This window comes from Cnephaeus nilssonii, assembly GCF_951640355.1.
Source record: "Cnephaeus nilssonii genome assembly, chromosome: 16".
In the NCBI taxonomy this organism is placed as follows: domain Eukaryota; kingdom Metazoa; phylum Chordata; class Mammalia; order Chiroptera; family Vespertilionidae; genus Cnephaeus; species Cnephaeus nilssonii.
Window position 1 is genome coordinate 56,728,769 of NC_137087.1, and position 23,409 is coordinate 56,752,177.

General features: G+C 56.0%; 1 protein-coding gene across 2 annotated transcripts in view; it reads right to left on the reverse strand.

Moving 5' to 3' along the window:
- Positions 1–397: 397 nt before the first annotated feature.
- RGS10 (regulator of G protein signaling 10) overlaps positions 398–23,409 on the reverse strand; it is a 36,647-nt gene continuing 13,635 nt past the window's right edge. For both annotated transcript variants that reach the window (XM_079793408.1, XM_079793409.1), the window contains exons 4-5: positions 12,121–12,264; positions 398–879 (exon numbers count right to left, since the gene is read on the reverse strand). In XM_079793408.1, coding sequence (XP_079649534.1) covers positions 733–879; positions 12,121–12,264 — 291 coding nt within the window. In that variant the 3' untranslated portion in view covers positions 398–732. The remainder of the gene's footprint in view (positions 880–12,120; positions 12,265–23,409) is intronic.

The window sequence follows — 23,409 nt, forward strand, 5'->3', positions numbered from 1 at the left end:
TTGCCGTGGGGACCCGGAGCGACTTCCCGTTCGTCTTTCTTCCTTGAGATCTTATTTCTGTCAGGATGAACTATTTATCTGTGTTGCATGAAATGTCACAGACTGTGGGCGAAACCAGGACAGACCCGGGCACAAGAAAAAAGCCCTCTGGTGATGCTCACACACAGCTCCCCAAACCTGCAGGGGCTGTCGGGGCACGGGGGGTGGAGGGTTCCTTTTCCCAGCACTGAGCTCGCCTGAGAGAAGCATTTAACCCAAAAGGCGCCGGACAGACAGCACCGCCCCCCCCCGCCCCCCCCCCCGTGGCCTGAGTCTGTGAGGCCCACTCCGGGGACCTGTGGACAGGGAGGGCCCCGCCCCCAGAGGCAGGGCAAAGACTCGAAAGGTCAGAGGTGGCTCGACGTGTCACCTGGCGGCCTCGCATGACGTTTAATCAAGCTGTGAAATGCTCAGTGTCCAGTGTTTAAGGACTCCGTCCACCACTGTGAGTTTGTGAACTTAAACTTCAAAGCAACGTGTGTGTGTGTTTTCTACGTAAGATGAGCCATCATGCAAAACGTACTGGTCAAGCAGTTAATACAATACACAGATCCCACTGACGGGCTTGGTACATTTCAGTCCTTGCAGACAACAAAGCAATTCTACACCCTGCCTGGTCCTGAGTGAGTTCCTTGGCGCGGGGAGCTGCCAGTGCCGGCCGCTGGGGTGGGGAGGGCTGGGGGGGGGGGGGGCTCATGTGTTGTAAGTTCTCGACGCTCTTTTGGCCGCCGTCTGGGTGTCGGGCGGCTCCTCCTCCTCTTCCTCGGTCCGCTTGTGCTTTAGAAACAAGTCAGACTTCAAGAAGCGGCTGTAGCTGTCGTACTTCATGAGGTTGAAGATCTGGGGGGAGAGGAGAAAGACGGCTGAAGGCTGAGGCGGGCCAGGCCCTGACTCACCCCAGCAAATATTTATTAAACACCGCTCACGCGCCAGGGAACGCAACTCTGTGCGAGACACCGCAGGCAGCTCCAGCCGGTCACGGGCTGGCCGTGCCTGGTCGTCGTGAAACAACCTCAGCAGAACAGAACAGCTGCGGGGGGGGGGGGTCACATGGACAAGCCCCTCTCTGTTTTCCACGGAAGTCGAGGTGCACGCAGCCCTGACTCACAGCCTTGTGGCGAGAGGCCCTTCAGGAAGGTCCGCTTTGTGTGGGGAAATGACACAGGGACGCGCTTCCCCAGGAACGAGACGGAGGAGCAGGAACTGTCCCTGCAGAGACGGGGCTGGGGTGCAGGGCGCTGTCACATCCGCTGATGCCAACCTCGTAAGAGGCGCAGAAGCCTGGCATCTAAGAGCTCAGACAAACCCCTCCTCGTGCCAGGAAGCAGCAGGGGCTCATTCAGTCCGGCCAGAGGAGCAGGGGCACAGCCTACGGGGGGAGAGAGGCTTTGGGACAGGCCTGATGGAAGGGCCGGCGGGGGGCTGCACGGGGCTAGCACCCTCGCGGGCCCGGGAGCAGGTCCCCGGGAACGCCGTGACTCTCGGTGTGCTGGGCAGGTACGAGAGCACCCGATGGGGCCTACGTCCTCTGGCCCGAGGACGGCCCTCGGCCACACCGAGGTGTCCCCTCTCTTCTTAGCCGTGGTCCCTGTTCCCAGAACCCCCTCTGCCCACTCCCACCCTCCTGCCTTGCCCTTCAAGAGAGGGAGCGAGAGGAGAAGCAAAAAAAGGAAAGCGTTTTCCGCTGTCCGGGGGCACAGTCTCTTTTGAGACATCTCTCCCTTATTTCTCAGACCTTCTGACTGCACCTTCAGGACGTCCTGCAGACGGCAAATCCACCCGCGGCCTTCACCCGCCCACCCGCGGCCTCCCCCCGCCCACCCGCGGCCTCCCCCCGCCGCACTGCCATGGGCTCGCTAGGCGGAGAGTCCCAGAGGATCTAGAACGTCGCTCGCTGCCAGGTGGGGTTGTCAAGCGGTGGTGACACCCTGACACCTTTGACATCTGCCCTTTCCCTCCAGGCACAGGAGCTGTTTTGTAAATTAAAGGTCGGCTGGGGTCTGCTGGGGATGGGAGGCCTGGAACCTTCGGCCTTTGCACCTTCATTCCTCATTTCCCTCCTTTACACCACCCCCCCCCGCCCCGCTTCAACCACAGGGGGTCCGCCTAAGCCAGTGGTGGGCAAACTCATTCGTCAACAGAGCCAAATATCAACAGTACAACAATTGAAATTTCTGTTGAGAGCCACATTTCTTAAACTTCTAACGCCACTTCTTCAAAATAGACTCGCCAGGCCGTGGTATTTTGTGGAAGAGCCACACTCAAGGGGCCAAAGAGCCGCATGTGGCTCGAGAGCTGCAGTTTGCCGACCACGGGCCTAAACCATGTGCTATCAGCAAAGCCAACCCACCCGGGAAGACTTAGGACTTTGGGTTTTCTTTCGACTCTTAAATCACTGCCCCCCCCCCCCCCCCCCCGTTCCCTGAGCATCCTTCCCGGCTGTCCATGTCTCCAGCGGCTCCAAAAGGTCACGCCTCCCTAAGCCCCCTCCCCTACTCCCCCCCCCAAACCTGTTGTGTAGCAATCTTGTCATCCTAGATCCACTTGCTGAGGTTTAGAGAAAGTATTCATTAAAAAAAAATAATGCCCCCCCCAAAAAAGAATAATAATAATAATGCCTAGCCAGTTTGGCTCAGTGGATAGAGGGTTGGCCTGGGAACTGAAGGGTCCCAGGTTCGATTCCGGTCAAGGGCACAGGCCCAGGTTGTGGGCTTGATCCCCAGTAGGGGGCGTGCGGGAGGCAGCCAATCAATGATTTTTTCTCATCATTGATGTTTCTATCTCTCTCTCCCTCTCCCTTCCTCTCTGAAATCAATAAAAATATATTTAAAATAATAATTCCCAGAAAATACTAAAATCGCACCAGGGGTAAAAAACAGGGGATGAGGAGTGATCACTCCGTGGCCTCCCACGAACGAGCCAAGCAGACGTCACCATCCCCGACCACCTGCCTGGCCCAGCCCTTCAGGCCTGAGAGCCCCACGGGAACTTTGAGATGCCCACCTAGTTCCACGTCTGAACCGGGTGCTCGGAGAGTGACTCAGGAAGCCAGCTCCCCGAGACCCCTCCCGGCACCCAGCCCTGCGCCCCCTCCCACACCAGGTCTGCGGCAGATGGGACCCCCCCCCCACTGCCAGCAGGATGCGGTTCCGACCAGCGTCCGTCTGAAGTCTGTGCGTGTGGGAGTGGAGCATCCTGTTTGCCTGTAGTGGCTCCGAGGCTCACACTTCAAAGAGGAGAAGAGAGAAGGCAGGGGCTGGAGGCACCCAGGGCCGGGGAGGCGGGAGGGCGGGCGAGGGGGCGCTTCAGCAGAGGGGAGGGCTCAGGCGCTGCTCAGTGGCTGGCAGACAGACGCCTTCCGCCTCCAGGAGAGCCCAAGAGACCCAGGCTCCCTCAGCAAGCTGCCGGGCAGGGCCCGGGAGCTCTGTAATAAGGGCCACACCACCGTGGGCAGGGGTGAATGCCCAGGAAGTCCCACGGGCTGGGGCTTCCACTCCAGGACCCTGGCCTCCTCCTGGCGTAGCTCCTGGCGCTGCTGCGGTCACTGGGGGGCAGCTACAGCCAGGAGGCCGGACAGATGTGAAAAGGAAGAGATGTCATTCCCAATGGCCTGTGACCTGCCTGGCGTCTCTGCACAGGGCCTTCCGTGGCACTGCCACAGGCCCTCCTGGCCCCGGCCTCGGAGCTCAGGGCCATGGAGGGTGGTGCTCAGCAAAGACGGCTTAGAGGAGAGAGAACGCACCGAAAGTCTCTCCCAGGAAAGTGTAGCCAGCTGCGGCCCACAGCCTTTTGACCCCAGGGCAGAGGGCCGTGAGCGCGGCCCGGTAAATATCCACCCGGCGAACGAACAGACACCGTCCAACACCCACCGAGGCTGGCGAAGTGACTCGGGTCGTGCCGACGCGCCGAGAGCGCCTTCCAGCCGGGCACCAGGCAGCACCTGATGCTCATGTGATCTCACCAAACCCCGTGAGAACCCCGATCACACAGGAAGGAACGGGGCCTGAGCGGTTCGATGCTTTGCCCAGTGGCTGGTGTACTCGTCTGCTTGGGCGGCCGTAACAAGTCCCACAGACGGCGGGGGCGGGGCGGGGGCGGGGGGTGCGTGTTAAACAACAGGGAAGTCTTTCCTCAGAGTTCTGGAGGCTGCAAGTCCAAGGTCAAGGTGTCAGCCGGGTGGGTTCTTCTCTTTGGCTTGTAGATAACTGTCTCCCCTCCCCCCCCACCCCCCCACCCCCGGTGTCTGCACAGGGCCTCTCCTCGGTGTGTGTCCGTCCTAATCTCCTCTACTCGTAAGGGCACCAGGTGACCAGTTGCACGGGTTGGAGCCCACCCCCAATGACCTCATTTAACCTTAAATAACCTCCTCGTTAGACCCTCGCTCCAAACACGGGCACATTCTGAGGTACCCGGGCTTAGGACTTCAACATATGAACCGGGGGTGGGGGGGAGGGGGGGCGAGGGGAGCATAATTCATCCTACAACAGTGAGCAAGAGACCAGTGGATGCAACACTGGCAGTCCAGCCCTGGAGGCCACCATCCTCACCACTAGGCTGCACTGTCCCCTCCCCCCGCCCCCTCCTCGACATGGCAGACCAACAGGCAGTCTTTAAAAGCGAAGTCTGTAAAGAGTTTAGCATGGAAAAGTAGATGTGAACGTTCAACAACTAGACACTAAATGTTTACAATGCACGAAAAATAAAAACAGCGACCCCCAAATATGCTCTTTCAGAGTGTTCGTGAATACTTTGTCAAGCACATGATAGTCTAACCACTGCTGTACACCTGAAACTAATGTAAAAGAACACGGAATGCAAACTGAAGTGGAAAAGTAACTTTTTTAAAAAGGGAGTGTGTTTGTGTACCAAGGGAATAAATATCTTCAAAGGTCAGTGTCGTGGATTAAGCAGTGTCCCCCCAAATTCATGTCCACCTGGAACTTCAGAATGCGACCTTGCTTGGAAACAGGCTAAGTTGAGGATGTCGAGATGGCATCGTGGATTTGGGGTGGTATCCTTAGGAGAGGACACAGAGACACACAGAGGGAAGACTTCCCGCCCGGCTGGTGTGCTCAGTGGTTGAGCATCGTCCTGTGAACCAGGAGGTCCCGGTTCAATTCCCAGTCAGTGCACATGCTGGGTTGTGGGCTCGATCCCCAGTGGGGGGTGTGCAGGAGGCAGCCAATCAATGACTCTCATTATTGATGTTTTTCTCTCTCTCTCCCTCCCTCTCCCTTCCTCTCTGAAATCAATAAAAAAATATTTTTAAAAATAAAAATAAATAAAAATATGTGTGTGTGTGTATATATATATATATATATATATATATATTTATTTATTTATTTATTTATTTTTAAAAGGAGTTTTCCCTAGAGCAGTGGTCGGCAAACTCATTAGTCAACAGAGCAGCAAACCGCGGCTCGCGAGCCACAGTTTGCCGACCACCGCCCTAGAGCCTTTCGAAGGAGTGCAGACCTCCTGACAACTTGATTTCGTACTTCTGGCCTCATGAACTGCGAGAATAAATTTCTGTTTTAAGCAACTCAGTTTGTGACCATTTGTTATGACAGCCCTTGGAAACTGAATTATTGATTTCCCCTCACTCCTAAGTGAGCACAGAAAATGAGATCGCCCTCAGGCCTCTAGAAGGTTCTATAAAACCAGGACACTCTGATGGGGAGAACTGGCCTCCCTGGGGCTGGGCTGGGACCATCACCTGACCAACACGCGTCTGTGGGGCACAGAAAACGGTGGCACCACATCTGGGACGGGGGCGAGGCTCCAGGTGGGCAGAGCGGCCGGCAGAGCGAGGGAGCAGGCAGTCCTGCCCAGACACAGGCAGCCGATGAGGCAGAAAACGCAAGTTGGCAGCTAAATTGCATTCCGAACCTCTTTTTTTCCTCTCCCCCAAGACAGCTGTGGCTCAGCAGGTTTCGGGTTCTGGCAGCCCCACATCTGTGAGCTGCATGCCCAGGCTGTGAACTGTGTGGCGTGGTTGCCTGGGGATGCAATCCTGCAGGCGGCTGGAGGGGGGAGCCTTCCGCCCACGTGCAGCTCTGCACAGGCCCCACAGCACAAGGTCATTGCACCGCCAGGCGCCCCTCCCTCCCCGGGCCCCTCCCAGGGGGCACTGGCTGGGATCTGTCTTTCCGTGGGCGCCCCAACTTGAGAGTGTCCCGGATCTGCTGGTGCCGACGGGGGCTCCCTCCCTGAACCCTCCGCATCCACGCAGAGCGCGAGCTTTCCCAGCCCTGAAGGCCCCTCGGAGAAGATTTCAACGCTGTCCCAATTAAGCACATTCCAAGCTAATAAATCTCCTACCGCTGCTCAGCAGACAAGGACACGGGGTACAGGGAGGGGACAATCAGTCTGTGCGTGCACGTTTTATTGATGGGACTTCATATCGGCTGCAAGGACTGAGTTTAGTTTTTATGTTAAAAAATGGCTGAACGGCCCTAGCCAGTCTGGCTCAGTGGATAGAGCGTCGGTCTGCGGACCAAAGGGTCCCGGGTTCGATTCTGGTCAAGGGGCAGGTACCTGGGTTGCAGGCTCCTCCCTGGCCTGGGCCTTGGTCAGGGCTCGTGCAGGAGGCAACCAATGGATGTGTTTCTCTCACATCGATGTTTCTCTCTGTCTTTCCCTCTCTCTTCCCCTCTCCCTAAAAATCAATGGAAAATAACCTCGGGTGAGGATTAACAACAACAAAAAGAATTGCTGAAAGAAGGCGGCAAGCGCCCCCATCTCCGGATTCCCTCCCCCCCACACACACACACACACACCAGACGACAGACGTGCTTCAAATGCACACGGACAGACAGAACGTGCAAAGAAAGCCCCTCTCCTACCGGCCCTCCAGCCGTGAGTGGAAAACCGCCTCCCCCTCTTCTGCAGTGGGTTGGGGTGCCTCCGGGAGGAGGTCTGGGGGCAGCTGGCAGAGAGCAGGTGAGAAGACAAAACAGCTCCGGCCAGGCCTGTCCGGAAGCCATGGTGGTGCTCCCGCTCCCAGGCCGTCTCACCGGAGACGGCTAGGTGTGGGGGGACCAGAAATCCAGAAAGAGGCTGGACGTGGGTGAAGAGAGACCCCTCCTGGGGCAGAATCCCCTCACCGGCCCGTGGGTCCTGCGGTGGGAGGGGGGATGGAGGAGGGGGGGTGACAATTTGTTCACTTGTCCGGAGCCCATAATACTCCAATCCAAAGCCCAAAGGACGTTCTCAGTGCACAGGCAAAGGTGTTTTGTGTTTGCTTTTTGCCACGAGGAGGAGAGTTCAATGCTATTCTGATGCCTACCCCCCTCTTCTTCCCCTAAACACCATTTCAAAGTTTAAAAAAACCAAAATCTCCAAGTCTTCGAGATATGTCCTTCCGCCCACCCCTCCGAAGGCGACCAGCTGTGGAAGGCGTGGGGCGCCAGCGTTCCCTGCATTTGAACGAAACCCCACGAGCTGCCCTTTCCGGCTCTGCACGTCGGAAAGCGCGGCTTCTGGGCCGGACCGGACCTTGGGGAGCGAATGTCAGCTGGACCCCCCAGACGGAGGGTGCCAGAATCCCCAGCTCCAGCCGCCACGCAGACTTAGAGAAGCAGAGGGTGGGAGAGGACCCCCCACCCCATGCCCCCCACCCCACCCCGAGGCATGGCAGCCCCGTCCCCAGCTCCGGGTCCTCACCAGCAGGTCCAACCCTTCCTGCTCACGTCTGGACGGCCGGGTTCCGGGGAAATTCACAGAAATGGCTGCTGAAAGGGGCCGCCGGGCACACGGCCCTTCCCCTGCCCAGGATGTGGCCGGGCACTCACATCCCCCCAAAGTCTTTCTAATCGTGTTTTTAATTTTCTTTTTTACGCATCAGAGGCTGAGGCTTCCTTTTCCGTGGAGAAGGCACCTCCGCCCCGCCTTCCCCAGAGCAGACCTAGCACCCACCCCGAAGCCGGGGCGGGCAGCCTGGCAGCACGCAGACTCCGCCTTCCCTGCAGCCCTGGGGTCCCTAGGATTTAAGGGAGAATGAGCACCCTGCTCCCCCCCAAGCCTGTGCCTTCTCTTTCGCCCCACAAAGCGAAGATCTCGGGTGGCCGTTTGCAGTGACCTTGACCTTCCATCCTCTCCAATCTCCTTCCTGTTCCATTCAAACCAGAGGCTTCAGAGCAAGAGAGGTGTGTGAACGGGGCTGGGAAGCTTGCAGGAGCAGGACTTTGTTGTAAATCTTTCGTGGGGCACAATCCAGGTCACCGCGCAGCTGTCCAAGGGCTTCGTTTTTAAACGTTTGCAGGGCCGACTTATATTAAACACTCACTGCACTCACACGCGTTTTCCAAATAACAGAACTATAAACGTCTCTTCAGTTAGCATCTTGACAAAAACTCAGACACAGACCACAGTACGGTGGTTACCAGAGAAAAAGGGTTGGGAGGGGGGATAGTAAAGGGTCTGAGGGGCCACCTACTAGTATATGGTGACGGAAGGAGACCTGACTTGGGGTGCTGAACACACAATGCAACATAAAGGTAATCTATTATGGAATTGTACACTTGAAACCTATATAATTGTATTAACCAACATCACCCCAATAAACCTAACTAAATATAAAATAATTTTTAAAAGTACATCATTTTGATGAAGTGCTTATTATAAAATGTCTAACACATTCTTCACAGATGCACTGGCCACAGTTGAAGATTTGCCTGATGCTTTGGGGTCATTAAGATCACTGACCGTGTCACCGCCCCTCAGTCCAGGGAATGCCCCCCGTGCGGCGTGTGGGCCGGGGTCCCCGAGCTCGGTGGTTCCAGACCGCTGTGCTGTGGTTTGTTTAATATCCATGTTTCTGACCCCCTCCACCCCACCCCACAGCTGTTTCTGATTTTGCCGCCTGTCTCCCCACAGCCTCTACCAGCGTTTCCAATCTATTGCAGACGGACACCCCAGAGCCTGACAGAAGAACTGTGTGTAAGCCAAGAACAAACAGGACCCGAGTGGGGACCCCCGAGAGGGGCTCTGCTTTACATAAGATGCACGGATGTGGGCTGTCTCATCCGGTACTCAGGGAGGATTTTCCCATCCTTCTCGGTCCCGGCTGTGCCCCAAAGTCCACGCTGCCCTACCAGCCACCTCCAGAGCGCAGAGCACGGCCCCACTGTAACAGAAGGGGGCGGGGGCTGAGGCCACCAGGAGCCGGGGACCCCTGGGCACCAAGCTGCCTGCTCAGACAGCTCCGAGACAGCGGCAGCCAGCGGGGCAGCACGCAGCCACAGCCACGGAGCTGGTTTTCCTGCGGTGCCCAGCCGGCTGCCCTCAGCTCCAAACTCCCTCGCTTAGGAAGCCCGGGCTCTCGTGGGGGCCTTGAGGGAGCAGAGACCCACAGAGCGCGCTGAGCACACGCTTTGACGGGTACCAGCAGGCCCCCGACAGGCAGAGTTTTCTGAAGCAAAACAGGACCCAGAGGCCCTTCAGAGGGACTCGCTGTGGCACCAGCTCAGATGCCCACACCTTGTCGTCAGCCAAGTGCGCCTTCGAAAGATAGTGAGGGCTCTCCATCCCTCTCAGAGACTGACTTCTAACAACAGGGTATAAAAGTACTTCCTTTTCTCTCTCTCCCTTTTTTTTTTCTTTAAGCCCTAGCCTGTCCCTTGGCAGGCAGGCAACAAAAGGTAGGATTTGTTAACAATATATAGTGGATTCAAAGTACTTTCTTTATGTAAAACTAGAGGCCCAGTGCACAAAATTTGTGCACAGAGGTTATGGGGGAGGATATCCCTCAACCCGGCCTACACGTTCTCCAATCTGGGACCCCTCGCTCCTAACTGCTCCCCTGCCAGCCAGATTGACGCCTAACTGCTCCCCTGCCGGCCTGATCACCCACAACTGCCCTCCCCTGCCACCTAGATTGACGCCTAACTGCTCCCCTGCCGGCCTGATCACCCACAACTGCCCTCCCCTGCCACGACCCGCCTCCTCTGCCGGGACCGGACTCCTCTGTGCTATGCAGAGCCATGGGATTCCCAGGTATCACTGTGCAGAGCGGCCACCAGGCCCCACCTCCGCTGTGCGCATGGCCATCTTGTGGCAGCCATCTTGTGATGGCGTCACGCAAGGGTGTCGTGCCACCTAGGCTTTTATTATATAGGACAGCTTGAACTAAAAGAGTTGAGCCGTATTTGTGATATGTGTGCATGCATGCATTTGTAGGAAGCAGGACAGAAGTCTAGCGATCCGATGCTAGTTAGGGGTCCTGTCCAGGTGTGGAATAATGGTTCTTTGTTGTGGTTGTTGAGCACGTATGACTTTTATGGTTAGGTAGATAAACGTTATTTTTTAAATATTTTCCTCTTGTCACTTAGAAAGATCTTCCTCTGTCCCTTGTGCTCCTCCTTTCTGTGCCAGCAAAGCTCCCCACGTATGACTCTAGTGGGTGTGGCTGGGTTCCCCATAGCAGAGTTCCCACTGCATAGAGGGGCATCAACCCGTCTCACTCCCTGTTCCTACCTTGGGGTCCGCAGCCAGGAAGGGGGCCTGTCCTGACAAGGCCTTCCCAGCCCCCTGCTCCAGCTGGTCTCCTGGGCTTTGAGCAGCAGCGACCGGCTGCCCCTGAATGTAGCAGAGGGGAAGCAGGTGTGACTTTGTGCCAAGACACCATTCAGCATCCCTGAACCCTGCTTCTTCCTCATCACAGTGGAGTCATACTCCCTGGCGATGCCCTGGATGCAGCATGCCCAGGGCATCAGGCACAGTATCTGAATCGCAGATGTTGTTATTTGTGGAAATACAACAGGAAACCTTGAAAAGACTGAGGTCCCAGTGGGGCAGACATCCTCGTGCAGCTAGAGCCACAAAATAATTGCCTTCGGGTCATACATTCCACTTCCTTTCCCTCCACAAGCCCATCTGCATGGCGTCCTTTCCACTGCCTCAACATCACCACCTCCAGGAGGCCCTCAGCACGTCTCCCGGGCTAACTGGGTTCCTTCAACACCCACATCTGATTCAGAATTCAGAGGGGTGTGCACTTGCCATTGTGCCGATGGGAAAACACCCTCCAGCTACCTCTCGTGTTTGTGTTTTCGACCCGTGCGTTGGTTTCCTATCGGATGGATGCTGGGGCATGCATGTTATGGGCTCTGTGCACACGTATGAAAAGGCCGGCCCATGGAGTGGACCAGGGGTCCTCAAAGTGCAGACCCAGGGCGGGCAGCATCCGCATCACTGGGACCTTGTTGGGAGGGCAGCGCCTCCTCCCGCCCGGGACCATCGCATTTGGAACAGTTCGCGCGGGTGATGGGGCCCGGCGTCTGCTTTCACAAGCCCTCCAGGTGGCTCTGGGCGCGCTCAGATGGAGGACTGCTGAGTTAAGCTAAAAGCTAGCCTCCCCCTGTTGCCACGTCAGGCCTTCACTTACAGGGCCAGGAGAAGTCAGAAACCTGTGCCCACCGTCTACAGGTGTGTGTAACGTTTCACGAGAACGGGGCGCGCTATGGACAGCCACCTCTGCAAGCCCACGTCTGTGAAAACCCCTGGGGTGCACTTTCACCCCTTTGCCCATGACCATGGCCATTCCTCACAGGAGAATTTTCCAGAAAACCAACTTACCCCTTCTAGGTCCATTTTAAACCTAATTATTCCTGCTTTACGTGGAACATGCAGGCTGCCAGATAGTAACACTTCATTCTAACTCAGGGGCCTCACTATGAACTAGCTGACGGTAGTGGGCCACCAGATGTAGGCGATGATGTTTGGACAATTGCACACAAAAACAGCCCCAGGTTCCCGGGCATTTTGAGTCTTTGTGCTCGCTTTCTAGAATTTTCTGTCTGCTCCTACCTTCCGCGGGTATCACAGGGTGCTTCCTCAGTGTGGACGCCTCCAACAGCCCCAGCCTCCCTCTGATCTGCGTTGAGAAGACAGATAACCCTGCCCGTTCACGCTGTGCGTAGACCGAGAGCACACCGGTGTGGGGGAGCCGCCTGTGGGTTAAGTCCGGAGCCTGGCATTCCAGGCCTCTCTGCTTTGCCAGCCACGGCTCCCTCCTCCACGTGCCCGGCTGGGGGGACACGTCGGCTTCAAGTCCCGGCGCAGGCAAGGAGGTCAGGTTACCTGGTCCTGGAGCTTCTGGAACATCAGGGGGTGCGGTTCTTCCAGGATCTTCTCGTTGAGCCGGGACTGCCCCTCGACGTTGACTTGTGACGAGGCCTTGCTGGACAGGAAGGTCATGTAGATCTCCTTTGCCTTTTCCTGCATCTGCGGGAGACACACAGAGCCTGTTCTTGGTGAGCTCAGCCCTTCCCGGCCTGAGCCCAGCTCTCCCCTCCGGCCTGGCCTGGGGGCTCTGCCTGCTGCTCCATCTCCTGTCACAACACAGCTCCACACCCACTTGGAAACGATGACAGGACGAATCCGGGCCCACAGTGGTGCCATTGGTACCATTCAGGGACTCCTGTGAATTCTCCGACTTAAGGACTCAAGGCAGGGGAGGGAGGGGATGGGTGAAGGGGGTCCTGAGATACGGTGGCGGGGGAAGATCTGGCTTGGGATGGTGGGCACACAGTGCCATCTACAGATCTTGGAACACAGAAACCCACACCTGAAACCTATATGGTCATATTAACCAATGCCACCCCAATCAATTTAATTTAAAAAGAGGAGAAAAAAATAAAGGACTTCTGGGAACCTTGTTCAGGCACAACAAGGAATGAAGTCCTGGCACGTGCACAGCGTCGGTGACCTTGAAACATTACGTTAACTGCAAGAAACCAGACACGAAAGGCCACCTATGGTGTGATTCCATTCATCGGAAACACCCAGAACAAGCGAATCCATAGAGACAGAAAATGAGGGGTTTCCCAGGGCTGGGGGCAGGGGAGAGGGGAGTAACTGCTCAATAGGCAATTGGTTGGGTTGATGAGAGTGGTGACGGCTGTATATGTCTATGAATGCACTTAAGGCCAATGAACTATACACTTTATTTTATTTTCAATGTATTTTTATTGATTTCCGAGAGGAAGGGAGAGGAAAAGAGGGATAGAAACATCAATGATGACAGAAAATCGTTGATCGCCTGCCTCTGCACGCCGCCCAATGGGGATTGAGCCTGCAGCCCGGGCATGTGCCCTGATCAGGAATCAAACTGTGATCTCCTGGGTCATAGGTCAATGCTCAACCACAGAGCCACGCTGGCCAGGCTGAACTGTACACTTTAAAACGGTTAAAAGGATAAAAACGAGAGCCCTAAAAAATGGCTAAAATAGTAAAATTTTTACAAGCATTTTACCACAATAAAAAAAAAAAAATCAGTGGCCAGGAGAGTGCCCCAGGTGATCCCGGGAGCCGCAGGGAGCCAGCCTTAGGACCCGCGCTCCAAAGCCTTGCATTTCGGCTCAGCCCCATGCCTGTGGGATGCATCATCCCCTCCAGGGTGCTCAGTGTGTCCTCCTCCCCTGCAGGGTGCTGTTTCCAGGTAATGAGGGGCAGTCCTTCTGGAACGCATGGCCCCTGAAAGGCCTGGAAGCCGACTGGGGCAAGGTGCGCGTCTAACGCACTGGGAGCCAGCCCTGGCATCTAACGCACTGGGAGCCAGCCCTGGTGTCTAACGCACTGGGAGCCAGCCTTGGTGTCTAACGCACTGGGAGCCAGCCCTGGTGTCTAACGCACTGGGAGCCAGCCCTGGCGTCTAACGCACTGGGAGCCAGCCCTGGTGTCTAACGCACTGGGAGCCAGCCCTGGTGTCTAACGCACTGGGAGCCAGCCCTGGTGTCTAACGCACTGGGAGCAAACCCTGGTGTCTAACGCACTGGGAGCCAGCCCTGGTGTCTAACGCACTGGGAGCAAACCCTGGTGTCTAACGCACTGCGAGCCAGCCCTGGTGTCTAACGCACTGGGAGCCAACCCTGGCGTCTAACGCACTGGGAGCCAACCCTGGTGTCTAATGCACTGGGAGCCAGCCCTGGTGTCTAACGCACTGGGAGCCAACCCTGGTGTCTAACGCACTGGGAGCCAACCCTGGTGTCTAATGCACTGGGAGCCAGCCCTGGTGTCTAATGCACTGGGAGCCAACCCTGGCGTCTAACGCACTGGGAGCCAGCCCTGGTGTCTAATGCACTGGGAGCCAGCCCTGGTGTCTAACGCACTGGGAGCCAACCCTGGTGTCTAATGCACTGGGAGCCAACCCTGGCTGGCGCAGGGACACGCTCGCCCTAAGTGCTTTGTCTTACAAACAGCCTTGCCCGGCGGCGAGCGTGGCTGAGTGATGGAGCGTGGACCCATGAACCAGGAGGTCAGGGTTCGATTCCTGGTCAAGGGCCCGTGCCCAGGTTTCAGACTGGATCCCCAGTGGGGGGCCTGCAGGAGGCAGAGGGTCAATGATTCTCTCTCATCATTGATGTTTCTATCTCTTTCTTCCTCTCTCTGAAATCAATACAAATATATTTTTTAAAAACTAACAAACAGAAACCCAGCCTGCCTCCTTGCTGGGCTGCAGAAGGGAGCCTGGCCTTCGGGGCGTCCGTCCCCTGAGGGTTCTACGCTCTTAGAAAAAGCAAAGAGCCTGTACGCAACCTCAGGGCAGCACACGCTGTGGGGGGGAGGGGGGGCTGTGTCTTCAAACATTAAAGCCTGAAGTACCACCTCACCCGGGGAGGGGACCAGACCGTAAACGTCTCAGAAACGCCCGGAGCTGTGCTCTGTGGGGGGTGCGAGGGGCTTGAGGGGCCGGCCAACTGCCCTTCTCCCCAAAGAAACCCCGGCCTGTGACACCCTGGGCCTCATGGAAAACACCAGAAGGCTCCACACCTGGCGTCTGAAAGGAGGAGAAAAGCAGTCCTTTCACTTAGTTTGGGGCCAAGGACAAGTGGGCAAACGGCCGCGGAGGCCGAGGCCTGGCCGCCTCCCGCCCCCAGAGAGACGGCCCAGGCGGAGGCCGCCCCCGGGGCGCCGTGTCGGTCCTCGGTCGACGGTCATCGCGAGCCACTCGTCAACACCAGGCTCCACGACACGGGCCTCTTCAGGTCAATGAGGCTGGTCCAGCGGACACGTGGGGCCCACGATCCAGGTCCGGGTCGGGCAGCACCTCGGGGCTGTTTGCCTCTCCAAGACCCACCCCCTCCGTGAAGCCGCGAGCCTCCCTCCCGCTGCCCCCCTTCTCCCAGGAACGGACATTTTGGGGAAACACTGCTGTTTCATACTTCCTAAAAGTGCCAGCCGGTCAGAGGAACAGGCTCCCTGCAAAGCGCTGGGGGCAGGAACCACTTCAGCCCCCTCCCCTTGAACAGTCCCCGCCCCCCGTCTCTCACACACACACACACACACACACACACACACACACACACACACGTGTCCAGATGAGCCCAGGCTGACCGGGGTGGCTCTGAAAAGACGTGGAATGAATCAGAAGCTTGAGGCCTAAAGGAGGGGGTGGGGGGCCCGGAGGAGAGGAAGCAGCTCGGGGGGCCTGCTTTCACCCCACCTGCACCTCCCCAGCCCCTTCCTGAGTGTCTGTGGGTCCCCGCGGGCCCCGTCTGGGACCGAACACACGTCAGCGCTGAGCTTATCTGGCCAGGGAGGCAGCTGACCGGGGAGGGAAACCCTGACGCGGCGACCGCAGCCCGTCACGGGAGGCCGCTGCCCCGCAGCGCCCGGAAAGAGGACCTGCTCCCCCGAGATATCCCGGCGGCGGGTCCCAGAGTCTGCGAGCCCCCTTCTGGCTTCTGTGGGGACAGGAGCTGAAACGGCCGCCCACTGGCGGGGTCGCAGGCCTGAGGTCCTGGGTGTGACTGGAGGGTGGCCCTTCTCCTCTCCTGCCCCCTGTGGAGGGCATCCCACCTGCCCCAGAAGGTGCTGGAAAAGGACCCTGCCGGGCCACGCCAGGACTCCCGGCATCAGCCCAGGCGCCCAGGCAGCCTCTGCCCCCACAGCGCGCAGGAGAAGCGAGTTCCCTCCATCAGCCGAGCAGTCCCCCCTCCAGGAGCGCCAAGGCACAGCCCCTGCGACCCTCCGCCCCCCCCCAACCCCTCCCCCTCCCCCCCAAGCCCAGAAGAGCAGGGCTTTGTGTGTCTGGGTCCTCGCCCTCACCCAGGAAGCGAGCCGAAACAGAAACGTTTCCCTCTGGGAAATAAAACCCCACCTCCTTTCACTCACATCCTCCTTTAGCTAATGGCCTCCCCGCCCCCCCCCCCTCCCCCAGCTTTCTAATGGAAGCACTGCAACAGCTAAGCGTGCACGGCCAGCCCGGCCTCCCTCCCACCGCCTCCCACCGGCTCCCGGAGGGCCACGGGGCCAAGCCCCTCAGATGCGCCTCTGGAACGCTCCCCGGGCCCTGGCCCCGCGCCCCGGCCCTCTTAGGATTCTCCAACACCCCCGTCTCCTTTGTCAGCTCCTGTCCCTCCATCCCTCACCCCCCGCCCCCCATAAATTCTGGGTTTCCCAGAGTTCTGCCCTGGGCCAACTGCTTTCCAACCACGTGCTCTCCCGAGATCTCAGCCCCGCCCTCGGCCAAGCTGCCAACTGATCTCTAGAAATGCGGCCTTGGACATCAAGGACAGGGTGGTCCCTCCGCCAGGGGATCCTGCAGCCTCTAGTCCAGGAAGCTGGGGACCCAGATCCCCCGACACCTCCCTCCCGGACACCCTGCCGGCCACTTCCTGCCTCTCTCCCCCGGCTGTCCCTCTCCATCCTGCCACTCTCCAGAGGAGGACAAGGGGAGAGGCCACGTCAGAAAACTAAAGGAGCAAGCCGCTACCTTCATTAATATCGACTTCAGACAGAGACTGAGGCAAGGAACATATCAAGTAAGTGATTGGAGAGGCTTTCCGAGAACGGGCTCAGGAGATGGAGAGCAGTGGAGGGGCAGCGGATGGCTCCCTTGCAGAGGGAAGAACAAACCTCAGCACCTGCAAGAGGGGGGAAGGGGAGGTGCCAGCAAGAAACGTCCAAACGCGGGCAGCGGGTAACCCAGACGGAAGGGATGAGGAGGGCAGCAGGAAGAGGCCATTAGACCCCCAGGCCCAGACCCCCAACTCTGAGCACCCCAGTGATCATCTCCCCCTCGCTCTCCCCTTCTCCCTCCACCCAGCCTGGAGTGTTCTTCTCTAAAGAGCTGACCGGGGGAAGCTGCAGACAGAGGCATGAAGGAGGGCAAGGAGGAGAAGCCCACCGGACGGAGGGGGTGAGGGAAATTCTGCATACGAACCCCCTAGCAAATGCCTCCCAACCCCGCTGATTGGAGATGTGTTTCGTTTAGAAACATAATCTCAGGCTTGTGGCCACCAGAAAGAGACCAGAGGGTATAGAGAAAATAAACAAAAAAGCATGAAAAATTTCAACAGAAGGATTTGAAGATAAAGTGGAAACCTCCAAAGAAAAGCAGGACTCAAAAGCCAAAGAGATGAAAAAATAAGGACAATAACCTAAGGACACTGTCCAGAACTATCGTGTCCTGATGAAATGTCTCCAGAAAATGCCCCCACAGGGAATGAAGCCCACCCCTTCCGAAGCCTCTAACGGTACAGTTCTAGAACACTGGTGGTGAAAAGAAGAGCCTGTACTATTTCGGGGAGAAAAAAAAAGCAAAGAAAACAAGTCAGTTTCCATATAAAAGCCTGATGCTCAACACCAATGAAGACAATGGAACAATGGCTTTACATTTCTGAGTGCGTTTCAGCCTCGACTTCATTCAGTTCTATGCTCGGTCAGATTATTAATGAAGTGGGAGAGTCGGGGGGAGGAGGGGATCACATTTGCATTCAACAAGATCTTTCAAGGTCTGCCTGCCGTGACCCCTTCCCCAGGAGGCGATTGCCGTCCGTGCTCCAAGGCAATGAGCGAGTGACTCAGGACAGAGGACCTGGGGCCAGGAAGCAGGAGAGGGGCAAAGGGCATGGCCAGCGGTGGCCGAGGAAGACCCAGGGAGCTGTGGTCGGAGGGCCCCGGAGGACTGTCCCCAGGTGAACCCGGACCGCAGCGATGAGCTAAGAGGCCTGAGCCCATGCAACATCGTATCGAGAAGCATTTTAAAGGACCCTGAAAAGAAGAAAAGAAGCGAAAAAACGGTGCAAGGAGAAAGATGTAACTGTAGCGTCCTCTTGGGCTCAGCAGCAAACGACAAATAAATATTTCCGTAATGAAAACGCAGTAGACAGGATGTAAGTAAGTGAAACCTCGGTGATAGGAAGAGGAAGTGGCAGATAACATCTGAAAATGATACGTGAGCAGGGAAGGAAGGGATGGAGGCCCTGGGCAGGCCCAAGGCCACACGGAGAGCCTCTGAGCTCCGATCAGTTCCGCCTGGACCCGGCCAAGTCCGCGTCGAAAGAAAAAGGTTGGAAAGACCCAGCCCAAGCCAGAGGGAGAGTGAGCTCTGGAGGGTGCTGAGCGGCCCTGTCCATGGCATCCACCTGTGAAGGAATGGATTTCATCTGAGGCGTGCACGTGTCACTTTCGGAATTTTTAAATACTTTTATTTCCTAAATAAAGAAGGTGGTGCTTCGGCCTTTTAGGAAAGCCTTTACCATGACTTTAAATAAGAATATCAAGCACTAGAAGAGAAGCAGTCCAGAGACGGAAGACGCTGATGTGGCCTTCCCATACTAGCAGTCAGCAGCTGTGCGTCACTGCAGGTTGCCCAGGACCAAACCAGACAGAGTCGGACCTGCATTACCACCATTTGTCCACCATCCAGAACTGAAATATCAGTGCTGACATGTACACATAAGGAACTGTTGGACATTGAAATTGGGTCTCAAAAGAATTGTTGGCCCAGAAAGAAACTCACTACACACTGATTCATTTGCCTGTCACCATAACCATTATTGCTTGTCTCATTTTCGGTTCTTATAAGTGTATTTCTAATAGCACATGATCTCACTCATCTAGGGAAAATAATGAACAACATAGACTGATGAACAAGAACAGACCCAGAAACAAGGAGGCATCGATCGGACTGTCGGGCCTCAGGGGGAGGGTAGGGAAGGGTAGGGGTAAAGGGGGAGATCAACCAAAGGACTTGTGTGCAAGCATATGAGCCTAACCAGCGGTTAAGGACAACAGGGGGGTGGGGGCATGTGTGGGGAGGGGTATGGGATGGGAATGGGGGGATGAGGACAAATATGTGATACCTTAATCAATAAAGAAATTAAAAAAAAAAAAGAATATCAAGCACTCCAAAATCCTGGATCAAGTTTTAGTGTTAAGTAAGATACAATGAAAACAATAGATACGATAGACTCCCCCCATAACTCTGTTAACTCTAAAAGATATTATCAGTGCTCGCCTTCGGCAACCCATATGCTAAAATTGTACGTGTGATTGATGTTGGCTGATGTTGGAGTGCTCATTCGCCTGAAGTGGATAATTGTTCTCAAGATGTCAAAGCATAAGCCAACCAAGAGAGAAAGCCAAAACTTGCAAGACAGAGGAAGTATCAGGGATCAGGTGAACTGTGTCCAGGAAGCCAGTGAAGAAGAGGGCAAAGAGGAATGAACAACCTAATTGTTGATGAAGACATCTTACAATAAATAAAGAGATCATATTTCAATGCCAGCGCAAGCCGCTCTCAGAGCTTGGATTATGAGAAACCTTGTCCCACCCCACCACGTTGCCCCCCCACCCCCCACCCCCACTCTCAGTTTGGTTTTTCCAAATCTGTACAGGCTGCCATATCCATTTCCACCCTCTAAACTGGCCCAAAAGAAAACAAATTAGCTCCCATAGAAAATACTGGTTCCTAACAGCAATGAAGACATGTGCTGAGGAATGAGTGAGTGAGTGAATGAATGAATGAATTCAGGAGTAGCCAAAGAATGAACACCTTGTTGGGAGGTGTTTTTTTTTCCCCTGAGGTTTTGTAAAATATAAATGCTGCCTTGTTGTAGAAGATAGACACAGCTCACATGCTAATTCACAGGGAAGAGGCACCTGACAGAAAAATGTTAAACCACAAAGAAAGTGCAAAGGGAGGGAGCTGTTTTACATGCTGCTTGCTGAACACCTAGAAGGGACTACCACCCCAGGAGCCCCAAGTGGGGGGTAGGGTAAGGGGCATCACCCTCTCAGTCCCAGCACCCCCACCATAAATGCAGAGATCAAGACCCTCCCAGACCAAGGGGCTGCTTCCTGCCGGTCAGGGGGCGAATCCCAGGCCCGGGAGGACGGTGAAGACACAGCTCCCGCTGTTTGGAGCCTCTGAGCGAACGAGCCCCAGCAGGATGGGCTCACGTTCAACTCTCAAGTCCAAGGCTGCAACAGCAGCACGGAGAGAGGGAGGCTAGTTCCCCAGCCACGGTGGGTCCTCAGGTGCCGTCTGACCTGAGTGGAAAGGGCTGGAAGTCCCGCCGAAACCGGTTTGGCTCAGTGGATAGAGCGTCAGCCTGTGGACTGAAGGGTCCCAGGTTCGATTCCGGTCAAGGGCACGTACATTGGTTGCGGGCACATCCCCAGTGGGGGGGTGTGCAGGAGGCGGCTGATCAATGTTTCTCTCTCATCGATGTTTCTAGCTCTCTATCCCTCTCCCTCTCTATAAAAAATCAATAAAATATTTTTTTAAAAAAAAAAGAGTTGTAAGTCCCGTGTGCCTGGCACTGGCCCAGACACGTGGATACACTGGGGAGAAGACAAAGATCTCAAACCTTATGGAGCCTGCATGGCAGAGGGGAAAGCCAACAATCAGAAGATGAATAAAGAAATTATACAAGAGACCAGATAAATCAGTAAGTGCTCAGGAGAGAGCCGCTGGATGAACCTAAGAAAACGGAAAGCAAACCAGTACAGGTCCCATTAAGTAATGGAGGCAACAGTGAGGTTCCCATGTTCCCACAACTGCCTTCGTCCGCTGTGGAGATGAACCCTCACCAAACTCCAGATGCCGTGAGTCTGATTGTGAAACTCAGTTGGGCCGACTTCCCCCCGTGCTGGTGTCCTCCTCCGCTTTTCTAAATTAGTGACTTCGAACTTACTCGAGGTTTTACTTCCCCTGCGGCCAGACCCACCAGCGACTTCCCAGGCCCTGGAGTCTGCATCCTGGCTCTGTCCCACCGCACTGGCGGCCATGGGCAAGCTGCTGTCACCTTCCAGCCACAGCCCCTGGGAGGATGGGCATCATCCTGAGGCTCCTGCAGACAGGTATGGGCGCCTGGAAGCGTCCCCTTCCGGGACCCCCGCCTCCTCAGGCACCGACAGCGAGGCAGCAATCCCTGCACAGGAGCAACCACAGGCACATTCCAGGCGGAAGGACACAAACCTTCAAGAAGTCACAGTCTGGGGGGAGGAGCAGGGGGGCAGAGAGGGGCTGCCGGGTTCTGGAAGCTCTGTCTGTAAGATGTGGATGAGCTAATGCAACCTATCACATGGCTTTCCAGTGTTCACCCTGGTGCCCAGGTTCTCCAGGTGTGGCCCCACCACCTGCCAGCCTCCAGTACGGTAGAGCCAGGCCGAAGAGCACAGCAGAGCATGACCCTCAGCCATCTGGTCTACCTTCACGCTCCTCTCCAGGAATTCCTCCCCACATGCTGCCCCCTCCTCCAGGCACAGGGCCCCACCCCCAAACTCCACTTCCATGTCGTGTTGGCTTAAAAGTCACTTCCCCTGGGGGCTTTCCAGACTGCCCGCGGCCTGTGCTCCCAGAACCTGCACTTCCCTTTCCAGCCTCACTCGCAGAGGCTTAACCAGCGGCTTCCCTTCCCAGCGCCTGTTCCCCAGTGAAGCTCATCTGTCTGGTCCCTCGTGCTTTTCACAAGGCCTGGCCCTGAGCAGGCATTCCACAAACATCGTGAAGGTAGACCAGATGGCTGAGGGCCGAACTGAAGGACACACCAGTATGGTCTGCAGGGAAAATGATGGGGGGGCCTTGGGGCGCTGGTCCAAGTCCCAGCTTGGCCAAGGAGGAACCTAGCTTCTCGGTTTGTCCAGTGATGGGAGGGCTGGCCAACCTCTAGGCCCCTCTCACTTCCAATACAGAAAGAGCAGGCGGAGGGGTGGACATCTGCTCCCCTGCTTGACTCTGAGCTAGGGTTTCAGGTGGTGCTGGACAAATCAACGGCACAATCCAGCATTCATGGGAGCTTGTCCCTGGGCCCTGTCCTGGGTGCCAAGGGCACTCCTGCCTGAAAGGCTGCAGCCAGCACCCTAGCTTTCCGAAGCAGGCCCTCTCTCCTGCTCTCCGAGGCCATTCACCACCCAGGAGGCTCAGGCAAAGGCATCCAGGGAACAGAAGAAGCCGACAAGAGTGCATGCCAATGGCCATGTCCTGGACGGCTTTGTAGGCCGACTCAGGAAATTCAAGCTCCAGGGACCCTACCTCAGAATCCATCCTTGCCCCTACAGAGAGGAAGGCCACCCGCTCCATCTTGGGGAAAGCGTGTCTGAGTCCAGAAGAGCCTTGGGATAAACCAATGGACATTTTCCAAGCTGTTGCCTGCAAACACGTGATGGCTGCTGGATCCCAGCTTTTGGAGACAGATGTGAGTAGCTGGCAGCCCACAGGCCACATCTGCCCACGGATGTGTTGTGTTTGGCAGGCAAGGTTTTACTTTTTTTTTTTTTTTTAATTCTACAATATTGGATGGTTCACATCAAATTCCAAATGTTTAGCTTCTCTGGAGAAATAGGCAGCACTGGGCTGAAGACGAGAGAAATGCCTTAGGAAGAAAGGCCCCTCAGGTTCCTAGGAGCAAGGGTGGGCACGTGAAGACCCAAGAGGGCAGAACTTGAAGCAGGGAAAGCCCAGGAGCCACCGATCCCCAAGTCAGCTCAGCAGCCAGCTGCAGCTCCTGGAGCCAGGGCAGCTGCCCCCTGAGGGCCCCAGTCCCCACCACTCCCTACAGCCTCACACCAAAAGCCTCACTCATGGACATTACTTCCTGGACCCTGTAAGCATTTAGCGGGTAGCCTCTTAGAAATACACAGTCAAAAAGAAAAAGAAAAAGAAATTCACAGTCCACAGGCCTCATCAACACCCCCAATCCACAGACCTCCTTCCCCATGATCTCCTCCACCTCCCCTTAACCCAACCTTCACTGGTAAAAATACTGGCTGACGTTAGAATGAAAGGCTACGGCCTGCAAAGAGCACATATCTACCCAGGAGGACAGTCAGACACGTTTTATGTGGGATGCCTGCCAACGACAGGATATTTCATAAAGATGTAGTGAATAATTGACAATCCATCCGAGGCACCCTGCTTTCATCGCCCCATCTGCTTGTCATTTTACCACGTCTGTACAAAACGCCGACATGTCAAACACAGGGGAGCATCCACATAACTTATTCACGAAGAAAAAAACCGTACGCGCTGATGAACTCTAAGTGACAAATCGTTATTTTTACTTTAAATATTTGTCCATTTGCACATTTAAACAAGGATTGACGCCCTCTTTTTCAATTTATGAATATTTGAGCAAC